The sequence below is a fragment of the Sorex fumeus genome, unplaced genomic scaffold (assembly GCF_029834395.1).
Source record: "Sorex fumeus unplaced genomic scaffold, SorFum_2.1 ptg000014l, whole genome shotgun sequence".
Taxonomy (NCBI): Eukaryota; Metazoa; Chordata; class Mammalia; order Eulipotyphla; family Soricidae; genus Sorex; species Sorex fumeus.
Genome location: NW_026606071.1, coordinates 32,940,021 through 32,967,229, shown reverse-complemented (window position 1 = coordinate 32,967,229; position 27,209 = coordinate 32,940,021). Strand labels below are relative to the sequence as shown.

Here is a 27,209-nt window from a genome sequence, read left to right as displayed (position 1 = left end):
AAAGCACTAAATTAACTTAAGAATTTTAATAAAGGCAGTAAGATTACTGACTGAAATGTGCAAAGCAGAAGCAAATCTACTCACTTATAGAGGGTCATACTAAAAAAACTTTTCCTGTTCATGAAAAAGGAAATTGATAAATTTCATCAAGCATTGACATGTTGGACTTAATACTTTTTAAAATTTGTAATTACTTGCTTAATACATATGTAGCTGATATTTTAGTATTTATCTCATCCATCATGCCTATTCTTGAAATCAGATTATGAAGTAAATATCTTCTGGCCCCGACCATTTCATTTTATTTTCATTTTACTGAGTATTTATTAATATTGATATCTATATTTGTATTTTTCACATTTTTGTTATAATTTTCGCGACTTTTGGTTTTTCATAATTCCCACTCTCCCCTTCTTTCAGAATTGCAGTATTCTTGTTCAGGGCCTCCTTTATTTCAAATTGGAGATTTAGTGTCAGTTTTATCATTTAAGTATCAAAGTTTTGAGAATGTAAAGGCACCTCTGGTGATATGTGGGACGTCATCAGGAACTCCCTCTGTTTTAATTTTCTTCACAGAGTTTCCTGTCCCCTACAGCCTTCAGTTATGCAAGCCAATACATTGCACGCTATGAGGAGCAAGGCATCGGTAGGTTCATCTCCTTTAACACGCGATATTTTCTTTCCTTGTTGTAATATGTTTCTCAGAATAAATACATACGTTCACTTTTTAGGTCTTCAGTGGGACAATATGTATAGTTCCCCAGTGCAGGATGATACTACCTCCTTTGGCTGGCTCTGCTGTTTTATCTTGGCAGACTCTTTCATTTATTTCCTTATCGCTTGGTATGTTCGGAATGTTTTCCCAGGTAAGATCTTGCTTTCTACTTCTGTTTGCTTTGTACTGTTTGTTCCCTTTCCAAGTTGGCTAATATATATTCTCTAACATGTAATTTATCATATATAATCTTCAAAAATCAGTACCTAAATCCTGAAACTGAAGCAGATTTTCCAAGATGAGATAATGCACAATAGAGTTCCTTCAAAAGAAGGAGTGAGTTGGCAAGCATGGAATCCAATCTTTACAAGGGAAAGTATGAGATATTGTAAGACAAAACCAAGACTCCTAATTCTGAGAAGCTGCCAAATTCAAAGGGAAAGCAAATTAGATTCCCCTTTCTATTCTAGTATGCTCACAAATATTTATGTCCATTTTTATTGAAATTTTATGTACTTTCTGATCACTGTCACTGTCCTCCCGTTCTTTATCTATTTGCTTGAGCGGACCCAGTGTCATGGTGAGACTTGTTACTGTGTTTGGCATATTGAATACGTCACAGGGAGCTTGCCAGGCATTGCTGTGCAGGAGAGACACTCTCGGTAGTTTGCCGGGCTCTCCCAGAGGGGTGGAGGAATCGAACTTGGGTCGACCATGTCGGCCACATGCAAGGCAAATGCCCTACCCGCTGTGCTATCGCTCCAGCCCATAATTTCTGATATTGTAAATAAATAAAAGAGTACTCCATTTCCAAAACATTTCTCTGAGAGAAAAATTGTAAGGACAAAAAGCAGATTACAGATTGTTCAGAATTTGGTGTGTGAGCAAATAGAATAGTTATGAGAAAATATTTTTAAAATACAAATTCTAATACATTGATTATAGTGATGTTTGTATTTTTTAAAAGTCATCTAACTACATACTAACAATGAGAAAAATTTAATAGCTAATAATTATCCCTCATTGTAACTGTTTGAAAAAACAGCTCTTTTTTTTTTTAACTTTACTGGCACATTGAGACTACTTATTTGTTCTATATAGGATCTCCCAACTAAAACTACTTCCTGAACAATATACAACATTCAGTTGTTTCACCTTGGTACTTCATGTTAATAATTGATTAATAATTGTTCTTCCTTATACATTTTATTACAGGGACATATGGTATGGCAGCTCCGTGGTATTTTCCAATTCTTCCTTCTTATTGGAAAGAGCGATTAGGGTGTGCAGAGGTGAAGCATGAGAAGAGCAATGGCCTTATGTTTACAAATATCATGATGCAAAACACCAACCCGTCTGCCAGTAAGACAAGTAGGTCAACAACATGCATTATTTTGAGAGAAGCGATGTGAAATTCACATGACTAGTGATTTTAATTATGTTTTCTAGATGACAGAATTATCCTTTTAGTCATGGATGACTATGTCTACACATATGTGTTTGGACTCTTATGGCGATTAAATTGTGGCTTTTTTTCTGGGCTCATTAGCTCAGTTTGTTAGCATATGGCACTAATTAGGCCAAGATTGCAGATCCCTTTGTGGTCCAGTCAGACTCACACAGAGAAAAATTTTATTCCTTGGCCACATTCTGCACCCCTAACTCCAACCATCTGGCACTAGTCAGAAGGAGTAACCAAGTAATGAGTATGGGTAATTAGCATGGCCCATAACCAATACTGCAAAGATGAATCCAAGCTTGTGTTTTACTGACATTGGATGAGTCTTGTCACCCTTATGAAGTAATAACTCATATAAATACAAATGATTTTTTGTAATGCCTCAAAGAGAATTTTATAAAGTACAGATGTGAACAAGCATCACAGAGTGAAGAACTGGGGGGGGGGGGTAGGGTCTCCCAAGTAGTATTACAGAGGCCCAGGGGTCCTGTCAGCAATTCTAAACCAGCTGATCCGAAGGTCAAATGTGAGTGCCCAAAGGTGCCATGCAGCTTGGATAGGGCCAGGAATACCTACCCACTCCAGCAGTGCTGGAGGCCTCCTAGGTCAGGGCCACCATATCTGATGGCACTTAGTGCCTCCAGTTCTCTACTTTGTGAGGATCAAGAACCACGTGTTTCTGGAACTCAAACCCAGGTCCTGTTCATGCTAGGCATATATACTAATCGCTACAGTTCCCACCAGCCACCTCATCCATTTTCTTAACAAGTAAAAACATCTGAAGACTATAATAGATGGTTTCTTGATGTATATATATTTTTTAATTTAGAGGTTTTAAAGCATCTAATCACCCTTTCTCTTTCTTCTCTTCCTTCCTTACTCTCTTCTTTTTTATTTATTTATTTAAAAAATTTATTAGTGAATCACCGTGAGTTACAGTTACAGACTTACAAACTTTCATGCTTGCATTTCAGTCATACAATGATTGAGTATCCATCTCTTCACCAGTGCCCATTTTCCACCATCAGTGGTCCCAACATCCTTCCCACCACCCCCACCGCGTCCCCTCCACCCTACCCCTCCTAAGTGGCAGGGCATTCCCTTTTGCTCTCTCTCTCTCCTTTTGGGTGTTGTGGTTTGCAGTAGGACTCTCTTCTCTCGTTCAGTCCTTCCTTATGTTTATTCTCACTTTCTCCCTCCTTAACTCCTCCCTCCCTCCCTCTCTCCCTTCTACTCACCCTTCCTTCCTTCCTTCCTTTCTTCCTTCCTTCCTTCCTTCCTTCCTTCCTTCCTACCTTCCCTCGTTCCTCCCTTCCCTCCTTCCTTCCTTTCTTTGTAGTATTAGGGATCAAATCCAGGTCATTCACAAGTAACACTCTACCTCTGAATCATATCGCCAACCTCTAAAGTCCTCAATTAAAATGTTTTAATTAAATTTAGTTATTATAGTTTAGAAAACATGTTTGTAACATGTTTATAGTGTCAACATTTATGGTTATTATGTAACTGTGTAGCTGTCACACCTCACCAAACCCAAAAAGCTCAAGACCCTCTATCATTGTCCCAATTTCATTACTCTACACATCTTCATTTCCCTCCCCTTCTATTTTTAATTAAAGTAAAATATAATTCTGTGTTTTCTTTCTTCTGTGAACCAACAAGTCCTCTCTTGATTTCCCTCTAGGTCCTGAAAGCATGTTTCCCTCCAACATTGAACCTGAACCTAAAGATCTTACAGTTGGGGTTGCCCTACATGGTGTCACAAAGATCTATGGCTCGAAAATTGCTGTTGATAACCTCAATTTGAACTTCTATGAGGGGCATATTACTTCATTGCTGGGACCCAACGGGGCTGGGAAAACTACCACCATGTATGTTATTTACAGGCCTTGTTGGCCTAGACACATTATCTTAATATTTCCTTGCCTGTTTTGTGTAAAAAGTAATATTCTAGATTGTAGTAAGCTAAACTTGAATACTTTAGAAGCAGCGTAAATCCATAGTAACAGACTGTGATTTCAAAGGCCAGATTAGGTCCTCAAAGTCGGTGGAACTGTCATACCCAGTACTTCTCATTTATTTTTCTTTTTAATTGAATCATCATGAAACACGCTTTATTAATTTGTTCAGAATTGAGTTTTGGTCATACAATGTTCTAACATCCATCTCTTCACCAGTGCACATTTCCCACCACCAATGTTCACAGTTTCCCTCCTGTCCCTTAAGTCTTAGAGCAGTCTACTTTATAGAGTTTCCTCAGTATACTTTATAGATTCCAGTTTGATCCCAAGGTCTTTGATCCACTTCAAGCTCACCCTTGTATGAAGTGTGAAACTGGATCCAACTTTAATTTTTTCACATGTGATTATCAAGTTTTCCCAGCACCATTTGTTAGAGATTACTTTTATTCCATTTCATGCTATCAACTCTTTTGTTAAAAATTAGCTTACCATAGATATGGGGATTTGTTCTTGGATATTCAATTTTTACCTATTTGTCATGTTGGCTGCATGCAAGGAAAACGCCCTACCCACTGTGCTATTGCTCCATCCCTGATCACTCTAGCTTTATAATATATTTTCAAGATAGGTCATGAGATACTTCCCAGTTTCTTTTTTTTTTTTTGGTAAGGCCTTAGCTATTTGGGGTCTCTTTTGATTCCATACAAACCTTATTACTGACTATTCTAAGTCGTTAAAGAATATCATCTGAATTTGGATGGGAGATTTTGCACTGAAACTGTATAATAATTCAGTAGGATGTTATTTTGACAATAGCAATTCTTCCAGTCCATGGACTAGTATTTTAAATGGGAACATTTTCTATTAAGATAAATATTTTTGGCATCTTTTACATAATAGTAAGTTCTGGAAACCTTGAGTCCACAGACTTAATGTAGCAGAGAAATTAGCAGAGATTTATTAGTGACTGTTCTAAAAACTTAGAAATCAATTCAGGCTCATCTTTGGTCCCACCAATAAGTATTGCTTCATAGTCCAGTCCTTTCCATTACCTTGCATTTATCTCCTAATCCTTATATAAATTTAACTTGGCTCTGATATAAACATGCTCATCCCAGCCCTCCTACACAAGAAGTCCTTGCCTAGGTTCATAAAGAAAAAAATTATGAATAATATGATATAGATTAAAAAGTTCAGAAGAGGATACATTAGCTGTTCTTTCTTATTATTTACTTAAAATTTTCCTGTAGTTGTCTAGAAAAGAACTTCAGATGTTTTCAAATGGAATTATTTTAATTTTGTGCATGTATGCTTCACTCCCAGTACTTCATGTTGCTTAGCTGGGATTCCTCTCTAAGATGCTATTGGTTGGTTCTCTAGCCCTTATTTGAGAAAAGGTGTCAGTTGTTAGCTATCCTATTTAGTTTTATCATGAGTAAGCTCAGTGACTGTCAAAGCATATTCAAATTAAATATATTTTGTAAATAAAAGGGGACAAAGGAAGGTCATGAAATGAATGAGCATGCAGCTGCTCTCATTTATATGACCTGTTTAAATTCAGAGCTAGCTTTCTATGCAGGCTTAGAAAAGATGGTTTCTAGCAGGCAATGAGGATAAGAGATAGAAAGGGCTTTTGAAAAGCTGAGAAAGCCCCCATTTAAATATTCTCTGAATATAATGAATAAAGTCTGTTATTTTTATTTTAATATGTTACTCTGGGAAGAATCGCATTTTGTATTGATTCCCTATTTAACTCGTAGTAAGCGTAAGGTGTTGTTTTATTATATACAAGGCACAAGTTGGTAAAGAAGGCAGGGTGGTGAAGTACCACTTCCATATCCTGACCTCATGGAACTTCACCTTGTAATGGAGGACAGTGATCACACAAACAACTACTTGGCTTACTACCCATCAGAAAGATGGGGAAGAATTATTTACATGAGAATATCCTAGTCATACAGACATGGTATGAAGATGACCAAAACGTATGTAAGAAGTAGTTAGAGAGTAATGAAGAGGAGGATGCAAAACAATCAGGACTCTGTGCTTTTTCAGACAGTAGATTGATTCATCATAAGGTTAAAGAAGTGCTTAGTCAGGGCACCAATTTGAAGGCAGACATCACAGCATGGGTTTTGTTGTTCTTGATTTGTGGGGGTCATTTGGTGTTCATGCATGTTTGGGTGTGCACGTACATGTGAATGCTTCTAGAGAATCAAACCCACATCTTAAGCATGCGAGCAATCACTGTACTACTGAACAATATCCCTAAACCTATAAGTGCAATTTTAAGCATGTTGAATTTGAAGACTGTGAAACAAATCTCACAGGGATTCCCTATTTAATTCATCATAAGTGTTCAGTGGTATTTCATTATATACAAGGCACAAGTTGGTACATAAGGCAGAGGCTGAAGAACCACATTCATATCCTGACCTCATGGAACGTACATTGTAAGTGGAGAACAGGGATCACAAACAACTGCTTGGTTTACTGTCCATCAGACAGATGGGGAAGAATAATGCTCATAGGGAAGTGGCATTGTGTGTTGGAGGAATGGAACAAGCATAGAACTGTGTGATGAGATTTGGCCAAAGACATGGATTTGAAACTCAGTGACTTATAGACGCTGTCTGATACCAAGGCTAGACTTAAGTTTGCCCAATGGGAGATTAACTTGCTATTAAAAAGCCCAAACATTTTTGACCTTATTAGCATAGCAGGTAGGGCATTTGCCTTGCACGTGGCCTACCTGGCTGACCCGGGTTCGATTCCTCCGCCCCCTTAGAGAGCATAGCAAGCTACCAAGAGTTTCTTGCCCGCATGGCAAAGCCTGACAAACTACCTGTGACGTATTCGATATACCAAACATAGTAACAACAAGTCTCACAATGGAGATGTTACTGGGCCGGCTCGAGCAAATTGATGAACAATGGGAGAACAGTGCTACAGTGCTACCACCACCATCACCATCATCATTATGTAGTATACAGTGTTTGTATAACACACTGCTACTAACAGCTTATAAGTTGTTTATTTTTTATTCCCCTTTAATAATATTTTAGTTTGTAGCTTGATCTTTCCTGAGGAGATTCTCAGGAGATTCCCCCTCACCCTCCCCAATGACTGAAATATCTGTAGCCTTAAAACCTAGCTTGATTCATTCCTAACTTGCCATTTCTTTATTTCTAGCTCCATGCTGACTGGGCTCTTTGAGGCGTCAGCAGGGACCATCTTCGTTTATGGAAAAGATATCAAAACAGACCTAAACACTGTACGGAAGAGCATGGGGGTCTGCATGCAGCATGATGTCTTGTTCAGTTACCTTACAACCAAAGAGCACCTCCTCTTATATGGCTCCATCAAAGTTCCTCACTGGACCAAAAAGCAGCTGCATGAAGAAGTGAAAAGGTCGGTTAGGACAGGAATGAGAACCTGTGCTGGTAACTGTTCTCAGGAAGTCAAGCCAGCACAATTATTCCAGTAGTTTCCAAGAGGGACTCCTATTGATGCTGGGGGCATCAAGCAGAGCCAGGCCAGGCAGTGCCAGGGATCAAACTCAGAATTTCACGCCAGGTCTACCACTTGAGCTCTCTCTCAAGATATACTTGTTTAATGAGCAACTGATTTTTTTCAGTTTTCACTGACAATTACATTGAATATCATCCCTCTGAATAGCCAGTTCGATGCTACAATTGTTTGACTCTCTTCACCTCTGGTTCTCATAGTACTGGAAGCCTCTATTTCTAATCTTCATGGCTACCTGGACCGCCAACTTCTACTCTTGCTTATATAGTTTGTTCTCCAATGACTAATCAGGTGGCCTTCCAAACCACAGATCACTTCTGGGTTCAAATCTCTCAAATGGCTTCCCCGTCACACTCAGTGTGAAACTTAGCAAAGACCTAAGTCTTTACTTAAAAGACCTATAAAACCTTGTGTCACCGACCTACCTCCCACCTCTTTTCTGCTTCAGTTTCTTCAACTCTGGCCTCCATTATCTCTGCTGCACCCAGGGGCACCTCAATTATGCTGAGCCTGCTCCAGCCTCTCTGGACTTCTCACCATTCACTCTGTTTAGAGCATCTTCCCAGATAACTGTCTGACTTTCTTCTCTACATCCCTGCTCTCTCCTCAAAGGTCCCCTGCTCTGAGTGGAGCACCATAGATATAAAGTAGAATTCTAAATTACCGGGGCCAAGCACTACTTCTCTCATATATCCTGATTTGCTAAATTCTTGATGCATTTACAACCATCTGGCATATTGTAAACCTACCTGGGAATATATTTTCCAACTGAATTTCTCCTGTGTCTTTTCTGATACGCATGCATACGAACATATTGGAAACATTATCTGATCGCTGTTTTTTACTCATCACTTACAGCAGTCTGGTGCAAAAAGAAGGTGGGGCGGGGGGTGGGAGAAAGAACAAATTTGTCAAATGCACTAATAACATAGTTATATACTTTCTTAATATCATCACTCTGACCAGTCAATTCTTATTCTACAACTGTTTAACTGTCTTCATCTATGGTTCTCTTATTACTGGATATTTTCTGATCATTTATTTTATATCTCCAAATAGTCCAAATAGATGAAAAATGATAACAAAAAATATCATTAATTCTTAGTAATTTATTGTGCCTTGTTGAGCACATCATAGTTCCTTAGTGAATACCTATCAATGAGGATATTTTCCCCCTATTATTCAATCCTCTATCCATTAAAAAAATTAACCACCAAATATTATTTTTGAAGGACATTGAAAGACACTGGACTGTATAGCCATCGCCATAAGAGAGTCGGAACGCTGTCTGGAGGCATGAAGAGAAAGCTGTCTATATCCATAGCACTCATTGGAGGGTCAAGGGTGGTTATTTTGGATGAGCCCTCCACTGGTGTTGACCCATGTTCTCGCCGGAGTATATGGGATGTTATATCCAAGAACAAAACTGGTATGAGGCCTTATAACTTCTCCAGCTAACAGTCATCAGTTTGCCTGATGGGAGGCATACAAGCTAGAGGAAGCTCTAAATGTCTCAGATGGGCCCTTCCTTTCGCATCTCCTCTCTTCTCTCAGCTAAATTTCTGGGTCAATTAGTTAATATCTATGTAGTGCCCAGTGTGAATTGAGCATTTAGCTAGCCTTTCAGAGAGCAAGTGGATAAAATAGCATCCAATAGAAGTTCCAGATTCTGCCTAGAGGGGCTTAGAATCTAATTAAAGACACTAAACATACACAAACGAAAATAAACTGAAAACAGACTAAATAAGTGTTAACAGGATGTGAAGTAAAGGAGCAATCAGAGTGGAGTGGATTAATCAGATGAGAATATTCAAAAAGTATCTAAAATTACTGCCTTTCTCATAGAGATGAGAGGGAGAGAAAGAGAGACGGTGATGATGGGTGGGAGGAAGAGAAAGAACGTGTGTGTGTGTGTGTGTGTGTGTGTGAGAGAGAGAGAGAGAGAGAGAGAGAGAGAGAATAAAATCCAGTAAACAAAATAACAGCTTCGAGGGGATTGCCAGTGCCCATGTTGTGAATGATGGACATTTAGCCTTAAAGCATAATAAGTGTTTATCTGCTGACAATTTGTAAGAAAAACACCTTAAAATGGTTGGGACCACCCTTTTGAATTTGTCTCAGATTCATTATTTCTCATCATATTTTTAGTTAGCTCATGAAATGTGACTCTTCTCATGAATCACAGATCTAGGCTAGCTCTATATATCTTGTGAATTGTCTCCTTATTTTTCATTTTGGTGGTTGTTGTCTATATTTTCAAGCCAGAACAATCATTCTGTCGACACACCACTTGGACGAAGCAGAAGTGTTGAGTGACCGCATTGCCTTCCTGGAGCAGGGGGGGCTGCGTTGTTGTGGATCACCTTTCTACCTCAAGGAAGCATTTGGAGATGGATACCACCTCATACTCACCAAGAAAAAGGTTTGTAGAAAGAAAGTTACATCACAAAAAAGAAAGTGATAAATTAACTTTTATAGGCAACTGATGAAGAATCACTTCAACTTATTCATTGCTAGCATTCATTACTTATTACATGCTTAGATTCATATTTCTCAGATTTGAGTATGCATCTAAATTCCTGGAGATCTTGGTTAAGCCCAGACGACTGTCTCCACTCACAAGTTTCGGACTGGTAGAAACTAAGGCAGGTAGATCTGGGGCATGGGCAGAAGGATGTTCCTGAAATTACTACAGTTCTAACAGGGTTTCAGGTGATATTGATACTTCTGATCTGGATACTGAATGTTGATAAACTAGGTTAGGGATATTCTTTATACCAAGGTGACTGATGGAAAGCAAGCTTTTATAACCTTCCTTAATATTTTAATGCATAAAGCTAAAGGAGACTGTGGTCATAGTGATAGTAAATCAAGCTGGGTGCTTACCTTGCATGCAGCTGACTCTGGCACCTAATATAGTTCCTTGAGCCTATTAGGAGTGATTCCTGAGCACAGAGTCAGAAGTAACCCCTAAGCAATGCTGGGTGTTGCCCTAACCTCCCTGTTTCCAAAAAAAAAATGCTAACAGAGTTTAACTCAGTCAAATTAGTCGTGCGTTTCCATCTCGGAAAAGCACAAATGCTGACTATGTATCCATATACTAACTAAAATATCTTATGACATATCAATTCTGCGCAAAGTACATATGCTATTAGGCAGACTTTGCTGAATCTTGCCTATTTTGTATTTGATCACCTTGGTGCCACTTCCAGGATTTACATAGTATGTTCGTCATTGTTGTATTCACTAACACATTACAAATATATATGTATATGTATGAGCTTTATCATTTATATATATATATGTATATATATCATGCTTTACCATGTCTCCAAAGCATTGTTATAGGCATTAGATTTACAGCAGTGAAATGATAATATTTTAAAAGACTATTTTCAGGGCCATACAGATATTATAAGGGTAATGTGCTTTCTTGCATAAAGCTGAACCCAGTTCCAGTTTTGGTACCACAAATAGTCTCCTGAGCACCATCAGGAGTGATTCCTGAGTATAGAGGAGGAGTAAGCCCTGACCATAGCTGGGTTTGGTCCAAATGCTTTCCCCCAAAAATCTACTCTCTATAGGTGACATAGAGACAGTTGTGCAAAGTCTTGGGCATTTTGGCGGTGGTGAGGTATAAAGGCTTTATACATAAAACACTATTATAACCTGAGCTAGTAATATTTACCAGAATAATAAAAAATAAAATCAAAATAATTAAAAATTTATTCTCATTGAGTTATATTCTGATGAATTGTGGAGAATCTAAATAATGCAATCAACGAATTAGTAGTTTTGTAAAGTGGTAGGTAATAAATGCTATTGGTAGAAATAAAGCAGAAGGGTGTGGATAGGCAGCACCAAATGTGGTCAGAGAAGTTAGAGAAGAAGCATCCACAGAAGTGGCCATTGAGCCAAAGGACTAAGCCACACCACTATCTGGGGGCAATTGAACAAATGCAAAGGCCCAGAGGAAAGGGCAGGGATATCTGAGCTGAAGTGCTGGAGCATCACAAGAGACCATTGTCCATGGAGTGGAACAATTGTGAGGGAGGATTGTAGACAATGAGATTGGACAGGGAAAGTATGGGAGGCTGAATGCAACCAGCAGACAATTGTGGAGACCCCAAGAGGGACAGGGAGCATTTGAAGAGAACTGTGTAGCTCAATTCTATCAGCAGTGGCCAGAAGGAACTTGAAATTCTCAAGACCACTGGGCACTCTCCAAAGTCCAGAAGAAAGTGCCTAACCTCTGTTTCTATCTCTAGAGCCCAAACCTCAATGCCAGTACTGTATGCGACACCATGGCCGTGACAGCAATGATCCGATCACATCTCCCAGAAGCCTACCTCAAAGAGGACATCGGTGGAGAGCTGGTTTATGTGCTTCCTCCATTCAGCACCAAAGTCTCAGGGGCCTATCTGTCACTCCTCAGGGCACTGGACTCTGGCATGGGTGACCTCAACATTGGCTGCTATGGCATTTCAGATACCACCGTGGAAGAGGTACCCCTTCTTTGTCTTAGTTGTTTTGATGTACTGTTGCCTTAGAATAAAGAGCTTAATTAAAAAATTAATAGAGAAGGCAAGAAAAACAGAGAGGGAAAAATTAACTGGAGTGATAGGACAGTAATACAGCAAGTCAGGCACTTTGACTTGCATGCAGCCAGCCCAAGTTCAATCTTGAAGTCAGAAAGAAGTGATCCCTGAACTCAGAACCAGAGTAAACCCCAAATGCTATTGTGTGTGGCCCCTCAAACAAAATAGCTGAAAATAAAAGTATATACTTTCACAAAATCAAAATATCTTAAAATTAGTCATTTTCCAAAACAGACTATGTGGGCAAACATGGTATTCCAATCAGAGAACATGTATCTTTATATACAAAATGTTCACTTAAAGGTAATCTCAGCAGTAATCTACTTAAAAGTCATACTCTGAGTCATAGGAATAACTCTGTGGGCAGAGCACATGCTTTGTATGCAGGAGGCCCAGTTTCAGACCCTGGGACCACATGGTTGTCTGAACACTGCCAGGAGAGATCCCTAAGCATGCTCCTGCAGTATCACCTGAGCACCACCAGGCATGACCCTCAAACAGAAACTAAGCATAAACTTCTCCCCCCACCCCCATTTAATTTTAATTTTATTAAAGCACTGTGATTTACAATATCATAGTTGGGTTTAAGATATAGTCATTCACACTGTACTGCAAGCCATGATGCACAAAAGGAAAAGGAGAGAAAGCACAAGAAGGAAAGTGTCTCCTATGGAGGGAGGCTGGGGGTGGGGGGTAGGGTGTTGGGGGATGGTGGTGGGGAAACAGGGGACATTGGTGGTGGGAAATGTACACTGGGGAAGGATGGGTTCTGATCACTGTACGACTGAAACCCAACTATGGCCAACTGTGTAATAGTCTATCTCACTGATATCCAATTAAAACAATTTTTTTTAAAGTAATGTGAAGTTAATGCCCAATTCAATCAACTTACTCAATGGCTGAATAAATGGCAGTATTCCTACATTAAAAAACAAACAAGCAAAAAATACCTAGTTATTCATAGTTAGATTTTCAATATACACTGTTACATCATGGATCCCAACACCATTGTCAGCTCCCCTCCACCAACGTCTCAGGTTCCCTGGGAATCATACTCTTTAGTCTCAGTAAATGTGATGAAAATTTAAAAACAAAAGTGAACTTATACACTAAGGGGCCAGAGAAATGATACTGACTTAATGTGCTTGTGTAGCATGAAAGCTGGTTCAATCTCCATCATTGCTTCTTGCTCTCAGCACTGCCAGGAGCGACCTCTGAGCACAGAACCAGCAACCCTGAGCACTTCCATGCATGACCCCAAAACCCCAAAATGAAAAGAAAAGTAGACAAATGAAAGTGAAAAGCAATTTCTATGTATGTTAGTCAAGTTTTCTTATTTCTTTTGCTAGGTTTTTCTGAACTTGACAAAAGAATCACAGAAAAATAGCAATATGAGTCTGGAGCACTTAACCCAAAAGAAAATTGGGAATCCCAATACTAATGGCATGGCAACTCCTGATGATCTATCCGTAAGCAGCAGCAACTTCACGGACAGAGATGGTACATATCTCATTTGGCTACTTGTTTCATCGAAATGTTGAAATACGAATAGAGTTCAACATTTTTATATCCAACTTTAAATGTTCACCTGACTCTAAAAATTCAGAAAATGTGATCTCTGATGCTGGTGCAATTCTTAAACTTGCATTGCATTTGCACCCTATCCTATACTTCTTTTAGTATCTTTTATGGAAAGCAGCTGAGGTTTCATGCAACTGGGGACTTTGATTAGAAAGTGGTCATCTGCTTCAGGAAGTATGTGTTACTTATTTGCTTTGCATTTGTCTCCTCCTTTGAAGCTATTCTCTATTCAAAATGTTCTCCTCACTGACATTATCTTTCAGAAAGCATATTTACTCCATTTGATACACCTGTAAGTCATCCACATGTAATTTCTCAAGAAAGAGAAAAGCATACTAATTAACTCAAAATATTCAGCTCCTTCTACAATTCCCTTTTGCAGCGATATGAGTTTGCATTTAAACTCGCTCACTCTGTTTAATTGGAATTCATTTTAAATTAAGCAGCTTTGTATTTTTCCTTATCAACTAAATGAAGATCATGATTTTTGTGCTGCATAATTTGTGATGGAGAATTAAAAATACACAGAGTTGACGGATTCTGTCATCTTATCACATGTGAAGGAGTGCTTGCAGACCTGCAGAGGGAATATTATACTGGAAACTAGTTTTAAGGAAACGGCTGAAATGATCATTGGCAGGATCTCCATTGAGGAAACAACAATCCATGGCATCCCTAGCAACTGTTATTCTCAGAAGTGTCTCAATGTTCCTTCGAATAGCAAAAGCATTTCAGGAATAGGAGTCTCTGGGTAGATTTTTTTTAGTAAGTTTTATTATTATTCTAGCAGTAAAAATAGAGTTTTAAAATGCTATACTCAGTTAAAATTCTTTGTGGCTCAGCAAACATACAGCGAGAAGGGCACTTGCAAGCTTCAGACCTGGGTTTGGTCTCTAGCACTGCATAGAGTGCCCAATACCCCACCAGGAGTGATCCCTGATCACAGAACCCGGAGTAAATTCCTGAGCACTGCCAGGAGTGGCCCCCAAACAACAACAATGAAAAAAACAAATAAATTATCAAATAGAATGTGTTGTATAAGTGATCAAACAGGAATTAGCGGGTAGGGTGTTTGCCTTGCACGCAGCTGGCTGGGGTTCGATTCCTCCTTTCCTCTTGGAGAGCCCAGCAAGCTACCGAGAGTATCCCGCCTGCACAGCAGAGCCTGGAAAGCTCCCCGTGATGTATTTGATATGCCAAAAACAGTAACACCAAGCCTCACAATGGAGACATTACTGATGTCTGCTTGAGCAAATCGATGAACAATGGGAGGACAGTGCTACAGTGCTAATAGAATTGATTGAACCACTTATCAGAATAAGAATCAATTATTGTCATTAAGTTCCTGGCAGTAGAAATTGTTAGGTAAAGCTAGCAATGTTGTTTTATTTCTATTTATTTTTATTTATTTCCACTTATTTATCTAATTTGGTCTCTTATTACAACCTCTCTTTTCAGTATTCATAATAAAACAATCTACGTTGAGACTGGAGATTAAAAATATATTTCTTTACAAAATTTCAGATATGTAGCTTTGACAGGTCAAACCATTATGTAGATGATTCTCACCTTTTAACTTTATTAATTTATAATTTTCAGAACAATTTTTTATACAACTCTCTAAGGTAGGTATTATGACCTTCAATTTTCCTAACAGAGGTGCACACCCTCAAAAATGATACTTCTTTAAAGATTGGTACTTTGGGGAGATGAACCTCATACCTAGAGTTCTAATGAGTTTTTCCCGCTATATCACATCACACTCTCCAACCTTGGTGTCGTTGGAAGTGATTTCATTACTTGATTTATTGGGATTTCCCTATCATATCAATTCTCTTTTTCTTAACAAGACAAAGTCCTGACAAGAGGAGAGCGGCTGGATGGTTTTGGACTGTTTCTGAAGAAGATAATGGCCATCCTCATTAAGAGATTCCACCACACCCGCAGAAACTGGAAAGGTCTCATTGCTCAGGTCATTCTCCCTATCGTCTTTGTAACCACTGCTATGGGCTTAGGCACGCTGAGAAACTCCAGCAACAATTATCCAGAGATCCAGATATCCCCATCTCTTTATGGTACCACCGAACAGACAGCTTTCTATGCGTAAGTTTCTTTCCTTTAATTAAAGTGACATTTTCATCATGCCTACTGAGGTGTGTCTCAAATATTCCCATGAAATGCTAAAGAATAAAGAAATTAGGATCCACAGAACCTAATCTGCACAAAGAAATAGACCATTTGATTCATTGCAACATGGCAGTTCTGCTGTCAACAAACAGCTTTTTAACACCATCTATGTTAGTACAAAAATTGAGTCAGAGTAGTTTATTTTCTTAGAGACTAATCTTTCATCAAGAAAGACAGATAAGTATCCCAACCCATTGTAGTGTCTAAACAAGAATTTTTTTTATTGGTTTCACAAATATTGAATAGTAACATTAGAATTCTGTCTAATATATATAGGACAGGTGATTAACAAAGCTATGTAACAATCAGGAGAGTGACAGGACTGTTAGATATATAGAGGTTGATTTATTTTGCTCATAACAATTATTTTTTTTCTCTGAGAATCAATCTTCCTCAAATGATAAAAAAAGTCTACTATGAACAGCAGATTTTATGTCTTTAAATTCTTCACAAGCATGGGTTTAATATGAGAGGAAGATAGAGGAATCATGGAATCATTGCTTCTTCCCTTTAACATTGCAGAAATTTTCACCCAACCACAAAAGCACTGGTCTCAGCAATGTGGGCTTTCCCTGGCATCGACAATATGTGTTTGAACATCAGTGATCCGTAAGTGGCTCTTACTCATTCTCGATATTCAGCATTACAGTATGTGTGTGTTCCTCTGCCTGCATGGAGCTCTGTTGATGAGTGGATGAGTGTTATTTGACTGGAGGAGTCCAGCACCCTGATAGGATCTATGCTTAGTACATTTTATCTATCTCTTTTATTCACTCCATGGGTATGCTCTGTGGCAATAGTAAACATTGCATGCTTTATAAGTTATAAAATTCTTTTGTGTACATATTTTGGTTTAGTTATCAAAACACCATGAATTAGTAATACCATTTTATGATAAAAAAATGAGGTTTATAAGGACAAAGATAGTTGCTAAAGAACGTTGGACAGGTTGCCCCCACAAATGACTCTCCAGCACAGTCATGGCCCCAGAGGCACACGGACCTAATTCAGAACTCAGCATCTTGCAGCAGAAATGTGAATGGACTGTGCATTAAACTACAGTGCTGTGCCTTCCCCCCACCCCGCTGGGAGGGAAAGGGTGTCTATCTCTTCTGCATTTTCCTCCTCCCACCGCCCCCCTCCCTGGCAGCATGGTGGCTGCCGCCTCGCCTCAGAGCTTATTGGACAGCCAGGTATGAGCCCACAGTGATGGGGCAACTGCAGCCTCATGGGAATGGGGGGAGGGGCCAGAACCCGCATATCCTTCACGCCTTGCCGAGGCCATGAGTTGCCCCCCACAAGCGGCTCTCCAGCACGGCCATGGCCCTAGAGGCACACAAACCAATCTCTTAATTATCCGGCTTTTTCTAGAAATCCCTCCAGACTTAATTAGTAAAATATCAGAAATCCAAAATCGTATGGTTTTCACAACCAGCAATAGAAAACAAATTATTTCACAATGCCTTTTCAACAGTTCTGATTGTTGGGAGGAAACTCCAAATAATAATGGTGCATCTTTTGTCAAAATAATGAATGTAATCAAAATAGAGAGAGAGTTAAGTAGAAATCATCTGCCTCACAGGCATCAGGAGGGTAGGAAGGGGGTATATGGGGTCCTTGGTGGTGAAAAATGTGCACTGGTGAAGGGATGGGTGTTTGATCATTGTATGACTGAGACTTAAACCTGAAAGCTTTGTAACTTTTCTCATGGTGACTCAATAAATAAATTTTAAAAAAAAAGAAAGAAAGTTGGACAGGGTGTATAGCTCAAGCTAAGACTTAAAGTGCCTGACTCCCATTTCCTTGCTTTTGTACTATAGACCACTGCTTACTCAGATGCAAACTTTACATTGGGATTGCCATGCTTAAATATTCCATTTTTATTAAAGGAGAAGATGAAAAGAATAAAGAGAAGGAAAGTGTTCAAGAAAAGTAAACACCTATCTTGGCTAGGGAGATTACTCAAAGGGCTGAAGCACACACTTCGCATGCACCATGCCTAGGGTTCAGTTACCATTCTGGCATGGTCCCCTGAGTATGGCAAGAATGACCTTTGAGCACCAAACTAGGAGTAACCCTGAGCACCCCCAGCTGTGGCCCCAGAAACAAAACAAAACCCCCACACAGCCACATTAGGATAATTCCATAAGTATCCTCCTTCAGCCTCCCATGAAATTCATAGTCACTTAGAAATGAGAACACCATGTGCATTCAAGATATATATATGTATATAAATATATGATCAGTACATTGTTCCTAAGACCATACGTCTGAACTTAATATCAAGTGTTCATTTATATGCTCATGCATAAACATGAGAACACACATCTCATGTCAGTAACATTTTTATTTGCAGAAGGTGCTTAAATAAAAACAGTCTAGAAAAATGGAACACCACCGGAGAACCTGTCACTAATTTTGGTGTTTGCTCCTGCTCTGAAGATGTCCAGGTATGATTCAGTGGGGTGGGAGAAATAAGGGAATGAGTACCTGAACTTAGATGCTCTCAAAGATGCAAACCTGATTCACTCAAATACAGTGATTTTATTTCTTTATTTATTTAATTTTTATTAGTGAAACACCATGAGGTACAGTTGTAGACTTACAAATTTTTGTGCTTGGGTTTCAAAATACAGTGATTTTAGACTTCAGCTCATTATGTTAAATTCATCTCAGAACAAATTTCCAAAGGTAGGGAATTCTACAATGACCTTTCATGGAAATTAACTGAAGATGAGTTTTGGTCTCGATTTCTCTATAACCAGAAAGCTCTACGTTTTGCACACCAAAACACCACCATAGTTATCATATTTGAAAACACACACTACCATCAGTGTCGTGATCATGGAAAGTTAGTAATGCGGAAGGCCAGATAAGAGCTTCATATGTCTCTAAGAATTTCCTGAGTGCAAAAAATTCCATGTCCTAACAAAACAGCAAATACTGTTCAACCATCACTTATCCTGTCTGTATTCTATAGATAGACACCTTCATTTTCTGGGCCTATCAATTCACCAAACTTTCAAGAAAACTAAATTCACTGGAGAAATTATAGATTTCTGAAGTAAAAGAGGTCACTCTTAGTTTTTGAGAGTCACTATGCTGTCGATGGTCTTCCCATGGTGGAGGATTTGGGGAATATTTTCTTCAAGGCATCATTCAAGCTATCGATACAATATTTAAACTGAAAATGTTTTCAGTAGATGCACTCTATTTTATAGGTATGTGTATTCTGATGCATGACATTTACTAACAATAAGACCTTGGAACCAGCAAACATCTTTTGGAATACGTACATATAAAAATATTTGTACTACACAGTATATAAAGAGCTTTATAAACACAGAGAGTCTTGCTAACTCCTGAAATTTTTCATGCATTGTGTTTAATTCATATTGGAAGCCAGTTAAGAGTCTTTGAGATATCTGAATAACATTAAACATTAAAAAATAGAGCATAGATTTTTAATTTTTCAACCTCATATCCTGCTGACGGGAATCTAAATAGCTATAAAAGTTTTTAAATACTGTTTGATGGTATTTAGTAATGCAAAAGAAAAATATATACTATGTGCATGGTGGCAATTTATTCCTGTGTAGACCCGTTAGACATAGGAATAGAGTCACCAAGGGGAACATTGTTTAAACTTCATATTCATTGGGCTGGAGAGATAGTACAGCTTATCTTGTTCACGGCTGACTCAAGTTTGATCCCCTAGCATCACTTATGGTTCCCTGAGCTATTCACCATCAGGAGTGACCCCATAGTGCAGAGTCCGGAGTAAGTAAAACTTGAGCAAAGTCAGATGCAGTATAAAAAAAGGTTTATATAATTTTATAAGAATATGCTTGAACTATATATAATTTTTAATTTGGAAATAAATTGTTATAAATATTATGTTCTTATTTATTTACCATATTATATTAAATTCTAACATCTGTTTGATATCTCAAAACAGTATAGCACAACAATTTTAATCTAGTGATGTCAGTATCTAAAAGACTGTCATCTTGTCAAGTTGGGATAACCATTATTTTCTTCCCTGTAAATTATTTAAGAAAGTTTGATCCATCTTAGTATTTAAGGTTGTTGAATGAGAATATCAAGTCTGTTAGTATAATGAAAGAAATACAGCATATTAAGTTAACTTGTTTTCCTTTTGGACTTTAAGCAATTCTGAAATATGAAGTATGTGTTTTATATAACTATTTGTTCCAAATTTTTAGTAGATACAGGATATTACGTGATGTATTCGATATGCCAAACACAGTAACAACAAGTCTCATGATGGAGACGTTACTGGGCCCGCTCGAGCAAATCGATGAACAACGGGAGGACCGTGACCGTGACTGCAGGATATTAAAAAAAAAAAACTAATAGTATGAAACAAGGACCAGGAGGACTGGTCCATAATTGGAAACCTGCCATGAGTGGGGGGAGAGGGAGGGAAGTTAGGACAGAAAAGAGACCTCTATGACAAGGATAGTTGGAAATGATCACTCTGGTTGAGAACTGAGTGCTGAAAGGAGATAAAGTGACATACATGATAACCGTTCAGTGCCTGTATTGCAAACCATAATCTCCAAAAGGAAAGAGAAAAGAGATAGGAGAGAGAAGAAAAGTACCTGCCATGGAGACTAGCCGGGGGTTGGGGTGGCAGTGGCGGTGGTAGGAATGAAACTAGGGACATTGGTGATAAGAAATGTACACTGGTGAAGAGACTGATGTTGGAAGAGTGTATGATTCAAACACAATCATGAACAACTTTATAACTGTGCATCTCATGGTGATTCAATAAAAAAATTAAAAGTATTTTTGGCATAGACAAATTGACTTCCTTTCAAAGATCTTTAGAGGAATCTACCAGTTGCAGTAACAGACAAATTATGACATGAAAACGCATGTAATTTGTTGTTAAATTAAACTTGATGCTTACTATATTTGTGTTGCATTATCCGGGAAAATATTTAGTTTTTAACTTTGCTTTTCAGGACTGTCCTAAATTTAACTATTCTCCACCTCATAGAAGAACTTATTCTTCCCAAATAATTTATAACCTCACTGGGCACCGCTTGGAAAATTATCTCATATCAACAGCCAATGAATTCACACAAAAAAGGTAAGATATCCTGTACAATATTTAACTGAGTTTAATGTATGTAGCTTTCTAATTTTTAAGGTAATTTGCTTTCTGAACTTAAGACAGAAGATGCATATGTTAAATGATTATATATATGGCTACTGTTTTATCTAAATAGATAAATAGATATCTAAATGGATAAAATATTTAGATACTATTTTACCTAAATAGATAAAATCCAAATATCTTATGTATTGATATTTAAGTCTGATTCTAAATTAATTTGAGTGAATCAAAAACTATTGGATTTTTTCTTAGGACTAAAAATAGATTGTCAGTTTGTACATTTCTTATTAAAGCAAAAGAGAAGTAGTTGATTAAATTGTGCTAACTGAGAGTGTTAAGGCATGGCTTTTTGGTGACAATCAGCATTAATTCCAAAATGAAGCCCTCAAAACTTAAGAGCCCAAGTGAATAAACTGTGTCCATGTAGAGCAAGGCTATAAGCTTGTACCCAAGCCAACTAGGCATTGGCCATATGTGTAGGATAAGCAAACTAGCATTTTTAACAACGCAAATGAACCAGGAGAACAGTTTGCTAAGTGAAATCAGCCAGATATAGAATGACAAATGTGGCATCTTTTCACTTATATGCAAATTATAAAATCATCCTATACAGTCACATTCCTGAAATCAGTGATAGAAGCAGAGAGCTAATGGTGGTCACTAGGGTCCCCAGGGAGGGGGAAACGTAGACTGTTGGTCAAAGGATATAGAGTCTCAGTTCATAAAAGACAACTATGTGCTTGAAATCTATAGCAATGTGACTATAGCTCAAAATATATTATTTATAGTTGAAATTGTTAATGGATTAGAGTTTAAGCTCACACATATATGCACATTATAGATGTGTATATATAGAGAGAGATAAAATACAGCAAATGGTGACTATGTGAAGTCACAGATATTAATTAGCTTCATTGTGGTGATTGTTTTACAATGTATATTAAAGCACCCAATTGAAAACCTTAAGGATACAGAGCTTTTATTTGTCAATTACACCTCAGTAAAGTTGATGATGGGGAGTTGGTAGGCTTGCAAATGTCGTGGGTTTCTCCGATCCTCTATCTGTCCCCTCTTTCATTTTTCAATGTATGAAACTCGATAACACTGTTAAATAACTAGAGACTATAGTTAAGCAAAATCAAAGAAATGGTATTAGCTGTCAGCCCGGATATGAAAAACAGTGATTGTGCATCCTTCCATAAAATTTCTAGTTCTATACACATTTAAGTACTTTTGCCAAGATGGGACTTACAAACTGATTGCTACAAAAGCTACTTTTAAAAAGTGAAAAACATAGATGGTAGTGTTCATTGTACATCAGGAATAGCTTTATAGAGATATATTTAGAAAGGCAATCAAAAGTTCTTTTTCAGTGTGAATGAACCATTATTTATTTAACCCAGACCAAATTGGTGGACATTTAAGTGAATCTATTTATTAAATTACTGCAAGGACTTTTCAAAATCCACTTTTAAGAGACCATGAACTGCTCATGATGAGAAAAAAAAAGTATAATATCAGGGAAGAAAGTAGAGATGAAAGTTAGGACAATAAAAAGTAATAGAGTCATTTGAATAAAGATAAAATCAAATGCTATATATACTAAATAATTTTAGAATTAACCTTTATAAAGGACATTTATCTTCTAAAATCTTCGGATCTTAAAATAGTTTGTGATCCAGCTATTTGTTATTTGTTTCCAGATTCATTACTCCACATTTTTCATTGTTTAGAAGAACTTTTTACTTTTAGTTATAATGCATACTTTAAACATAAAGCAAGATAAAAGAAATCAATAAAGTGTAAAATCTTTGTCAGGCAGTATTTATTTTAAGCTGCAAATGTGTTCCTAATGGAAAGAAAAGTGCGAGCTCTTAGTTAAACATTTTAGACCTGTTTATGAATATTTTAGCCATTAACACAAATATAAATTTTATTATTCTATACAGATATGGAGGTTGGAGTTTTGGGTTGCCTTTGACAAATGACCTCCTTTTTGATATTATGGGAGTTCCTGCCAATAGAACACTCGCCAAGGTAAATTATGATCTTTTTCTGGGATATCATACCAATGAGAATGTGAATGAAGTAAAATGTATAAGTATTGTCATGAAGTAAAAACAAAACATAGATAAAATCTATTTGAAAAATAGTTTCACATAATGCATAGTTCATAGCATTGTGATTCTGGTCTATGTGCATAAGTACCAGCATATATATACAAAGATGGGTGGTGTGTAATCTTCATATTAGTCAAAAACACGGCCCTAAATGGCTATAGATGGTAGAAAAAGCAAGTAAATAGATATTTCAGTAGAATCTTAAAACACTGGAAATTAACTCCATTCCATACAACATACAGATATTATTATTAAATGTTATTAATAAGAAAATGACAAAAATGATTATATCATTTATAGTTGCATTTATTATAAACTCCAATATAAGGCAAAACTCAACCATATTACTTGAGGGGGTGAGAATACTGTGATCTGGGAGAACTCAGAGGGGCAGGGAGATGTTCTGGATACTGCAAATTTGACTTCTTATTCTTAGTGTTGGTTTACACTTCATAAGAATTTATTAAACTGTACACTGATCTTCCATCCATTTGTTGGACCTATGTTCCATATAGATTTAACCTTGATTCCTAAAGAATGTGGAAATTTAACAGAATCTGATGGAGATTAACAAATGCATTGACCATTATTCCTTCTAGATGGTACATACTATTTGAAACAAACCAGAATCAAGGCATCTCACTCCTATGTTTACCAGTATGATAAATAGTTGTTTTAAAAATTTTAACTTTCCCTTCACATATTTCTCATTTGCTAATAAAAGTCAGCTCTAAACTTGGGTGGGGTATAGAAACTAATAACCATTTAGTGACTGTTTGAGCCAAGTTCCAATACCACCTAAATTCATCCTCACAGCATGTCTATAAGACAGATATCTTATCTGATTTTCACAAATCCATATAGAAAATAAATAGTAGAGCTGAAGATTTGACTGTTTCTTTTTCCTCCTCCACCCTACTCATGAAACAAATAAATACCCTATATATAGATCCATTATCAAGTAGTTTCTCTCCAATTTATATTCCTAACTTTGAACTTTCAGCTGGCTTTTTGAATACCATGGTTTTAAATCCCTGTCTTTTGACGCTACAGGTGAAGTATCTTACTTTCTTGGGGATATTACTAGGAAAAGAAATTTAATGAGGGGAATTTCAGCATCTTGTTGCTGAGGACACAATGCTTGTACTTAATGTCATTCTACAGTCTGACTTATATGACATTTTTAAAAATATTACCGCTGATTGCATTAGCTCTAGAAAAACTAAGACCAACCACAGAAAGTGAGATAATCATAATTGTCCAGTTTCCTACAAGCTTTTCTTAGAGAGTATCTGGAATAACAAATAATTTGATATTATCACACAGAAAATAAGATTGTTTTCCCAATCCCTGACCATCCCTACACTGGGAACTTAAAGATCAGTAGTCAGCACTCAGTGAAGGCTCATAATCTTCCAAGAAAAACTAAGTTATTGGGGAATTGGTGTCTGGTTTCATCCGAATTCTTTAAGTCAAGTGTAAAGAGAGGCTGCTATATTTGAACACATCATTGATTTTGCCTTCCTTTGGAATTGAATAGGTCTGGTATGATCCAGAAGGCTATCACTCCCTTCCAGCTTACCTCAACAGCTTGAATAACTTCCTGTTGCGAGTTAACATGTCGAAACGTGATGCGGCTCGACACGGTATGGCTACCCTGAAACTTCTTATACTGCAACTACGGCTACTCTCCCTATAAAAAATGACAATTAGATCCCTTTTCTTTCCATGGCAGGTATTTTATGGTGTCTAAACCGTAATTCTTTAAAAGGAAATCTGGAAGTAGTAACTCCTGCCAGATGGAGCATTCTTGATAATTTCCTTAATTTCAGATGAATTTAGATTTCTCATTTATCAAGTCAGGATAATAATGTTGACTTCACACTTATTCTACTCTCATACCCAGGGGTTTTAATCACTTAGGGATATATTTTAAAGTTGTTTACTGGTATTACGTTTACACTGTAAGAAGTAAATAGGCTCACTAATATCGCATACGACTCTGAACATGTAATAAAACTTTTAAAGTTTTATGCCTGATCTGCTAGCATAAATAGAGCGCTTGTCATACGATCTAGGGTTAATTTGAAGTACTACAGTTGGTACAAGCTCCTTCATAGCAGGAGGACAGTTCTTAGTCTCAGAAGTGGCATTTGAATTCAAATCCAACTGCAGGTGTCTGGCTTCTGCCTCTGGGCTTCTGTAATTTTCCAAAATTCATTTTTTTCTCACACTTATCTAGACTTAGCCACTTAGCTCTTTCAGTTGGGATTTCCCAAAAGGTTTCAACATGCCTTTTAAAATAGTGTTTGAAATTTGCAGGTCTTATTTTCCCCCCTAATTCAATTGGTGTTCATCAGACCATTTCTACTTCTTAAGCCTTACTCAAATTATATTCTCATACTGATTTTAAGCAAGACTTATAGCATCTGTGCTGACCAAGAATAGCCTTCTAGGCTATTAAATAAAAAATAACATATTAAGTAAAAAAAAGTTCGTAACAGATCTTTTAAAAATAATGATGTCTACATTTTTATTTGGGCTGGAGCGATAGCATAGCAAGTAGGGTGTTTGCCTTGTATGCGGTCAACCGGGGTTTGATTCCTCCACCCCTCTCGGAGAGCCTGTCAAGCTACCGAGAGTATCCCGCCCACATGGCTGAGCCTGGCAAGCTCCCCGTGGCATATTCGATATGCCAAAAACAGTAACAACAAGTCTCACAATGGAGACGTTACTGGTGCCTGCTCGAACAAATCAATGAACAATGGGAGGGCAGAGCTACAGGACAGTTCTAGGTTTGTATTTATTTATTTTATTATTTTTATTTATTTTATTTTATTTTTTATTTATTTATTTTATTTTATAGTGTGCTCTGGATATACTAGTGATTGTAGAAGTAAACTACAGATTCAAATACCCTAACAACCAAAACTTTGGGGATTGTTCTTTCAGAGAAAATAGTATTTCCCCCCCCACAACAGCTTTGGCATTTTCCTAGCAGGAGGAATCTGAAGGAAATAACAACATTGATAGACAGTCCTTAGATCTAGAGCATCAGTAAAGGGCATAGTCAAAAGTGGTAAATTAAGTTAAATGGTGACTAACATCAGGTGAGTCAAATATAACCTGGTTTGAAATACTACTGAGCACTTGACTTTCAGCAGGGTGTCATTCAGAGCCAAGATGCTTGTTGGTATGACAGAAACTGAAAGCACAAAAATGATAGAAATGACTAGGGGGAAATGTTGCAAATGCATGTCTGCAAGCAGAAGAAAGCAAGGCTGCTTTTGAGGGGTCTGCTTTTTGAAACCAATATTGGTCTTTTATTTGCTCTTGGCCAGAACAAGTGAAATCACTCTGGATTCCAGCAGGTTTGCTGTGCCTTTTCATGTGGCTTTTCAGGAAAAAAAAGAAAAGAAAAGAAAAGAAAAGAAAAACCATTGCATTTTGAAGGTACAGAGTCAAAAGTAAAACAGAATTAAGAATTCTGGGAGCTGAAGTGATAGTATAGTGGGTAGGACATTTTCCTTGCATATGGCCAACCCAGTTCACCCCCCAGCATTCCACATCGTTCTCTGAGCACCACTTGGAGTAACACCTGAATACAGAGCCACGACGTGGTCCAAAAGCAAAGGAGCAAACAAAAGAATTCTACAGGAACTGGGCCAGAAAGATAGTAAGGGAGGTTAGGCCTTTTTTTTTGCACGTAACTTACTCTAATTCAATTCACCTGGCGGCTTTAGTTTCCCTGAGCACAGCCAGGAGTGATTCCTAAGCACAGAGACAGAAGTAAGCTCTGAGCACCACCAGGGGTAGCCCAAACAGCACCCCCCCCCACACACACACACGTAGAGTAGCCCAAACAGCACCCCCCCCCCCCACACACACACACGTACACACACAATAAGAATAAT

General features: G+C 37.7%; 1 protein-coding gene across 1 annotated transcript in view; it reads left to right on the top strand.

Moving 5' to 3' along the window:
* Window positions 1-27,209, top strand: part of ABCA12 (ATP binding cassette subfamily A member 12) — a 194,711-nt gene that overhangs the window by 140,461 nt on the left and 27,041 nt on the right. The window contains exons 25-39 of the mRNA XM_056111825.1: window positions 577-646; window positions 732-866; window positions 1,931-2,077; window positions 3,859-4,045; window positions 7,328-7,546; window positions 8,896-9,092; window positions 9,925-10,085; window positions 11,932-12,168; window positions 13,611-13,761; window positions 15,693-15,945; window positions 16,552-16,638; window positions 18,386-18,479; window positions 21,021-21,148; window positions 23,125-23,212; window positions 24,836-24,941. Of these exons, the coding sequence (XP_055967800.1) occupies window positions 577-646; window positions 732-866; window positions 1,931-2,077; window positions 3,859-4,045; window positions 7,328-7,546; window positions 8,896-9,092; window positions 9,925-10,085; window positions 11,932-12,168; window positions 13,611-13,761; window positions 15,693-15,945; window positions 16,552-16,638; window positions 18,386-18,479; window positions 21,021-21,148; window positions 23,125-23,212; window positions 24,836-24,941 (2,260 nt within the window). The remainder of the gene's footprint in view (window positions 1-576; window positions 647-731; window positions 867-1,930; window positions 2,078-3,858; window positions 4,046-7,327; window positions 7,547-8,895; window positions 9,093-9,924; window positions 10,086-11,931; window positions 12,169-13,610; window positions 13,762-15,692; window positions 15,946-16,551; window positions 16,639-18,385; window positions 18,480-21,020; window positions 21,149-23,124; window positions 23,213-24,835; window positions 24,942-27,209) is intronic.